The 529-nt window shown below is 75.0% G+C and overlaps 1 protein-coding gene across 2 annotated transcripts in view; it reads right to left on the reverse strand.

Moving 5' to 3' along the window:
- NARS (asparaginyl-tRNA synthetase) overlaps positions 1–418 on the reverse strand; it is a 7,540-nt gene extending 7,122 nt beyond the window's left edge. Inside the window, exon 1 of one of the 2 annotated variants that reach the window (XM_027669991.1) lies at positions 343–418. In XM_027669991.1, coding sequence (XP_027525792.1) covers positions 343–418 — 76 coding nt within the window. The remainder of the gene's footprint in view (positions 1–342) is intronic. The other variant, XM_027669992.1, reaches the window with a different exon arrangement.
- Positions 419–529: the final 111 nt, after the last annotated feature.

Here is a 529-nt window from a genome sequence, read left to right on the forward strand (position 1 = left end):
CAGGGAGGTAGGGAGGCAGGGAGGTAGGGAGGCAGGGAGGTAGGGAGAGGGGAGGCAGGGAGGCAGGGAGGCAGGGAGGTAGGGAGGTAGGGAGGCAGGGAGGTAGGGAGGCAGGGAGGTAGGGAGGTAGGGAGGCAGGGAGATGGGGCCGGGGGGAGCAGCCAGGGCGCAGAGCAGCGCTCGGCTCGCTCCCGGCCGGGAACAGCGCAAGGGAGAGGGCCCGGGCTCCAGGGCCCGGCCGGCCGGGGGCTGCTCCGTCACGGGACCGTGGGGATGCGGGAGATGCCGGGGATGGGTGAAGATGCGACAGGCGGGGGGATGCCGGGCCCGGCCGGGTCTCACCGAGCGCCATCGCCGCCGTCCGCCCCAGCACCTCGCCCGCCATGTCCGCCCGGCGCTGCCCCGGCAGGAACTGCATCAGCAGCTGCATCACCGCGCTCCCTGAGCCAACCCCGCGCCCGGTTGCGTCAGCCGCGCCCCGCCCCGCACCTTCCACCGCCGGGGACGCGGGGGACACGGCGGGGAATTC

This window comes from Corapipo altera, unplaced genomic scaffold, assembly GCF_003945725.1.
Source record: "Corapipo altera isolate COAL_440 unplaced genomic scaffold, ASM394572v1 225, whole genome shotgun sequence".
Lineage (NCBI taxonomy): Eukaryota > Metazoa > Chordata > Aves > Passeriformes > Pipridae > Corapipo > Corapipo altera.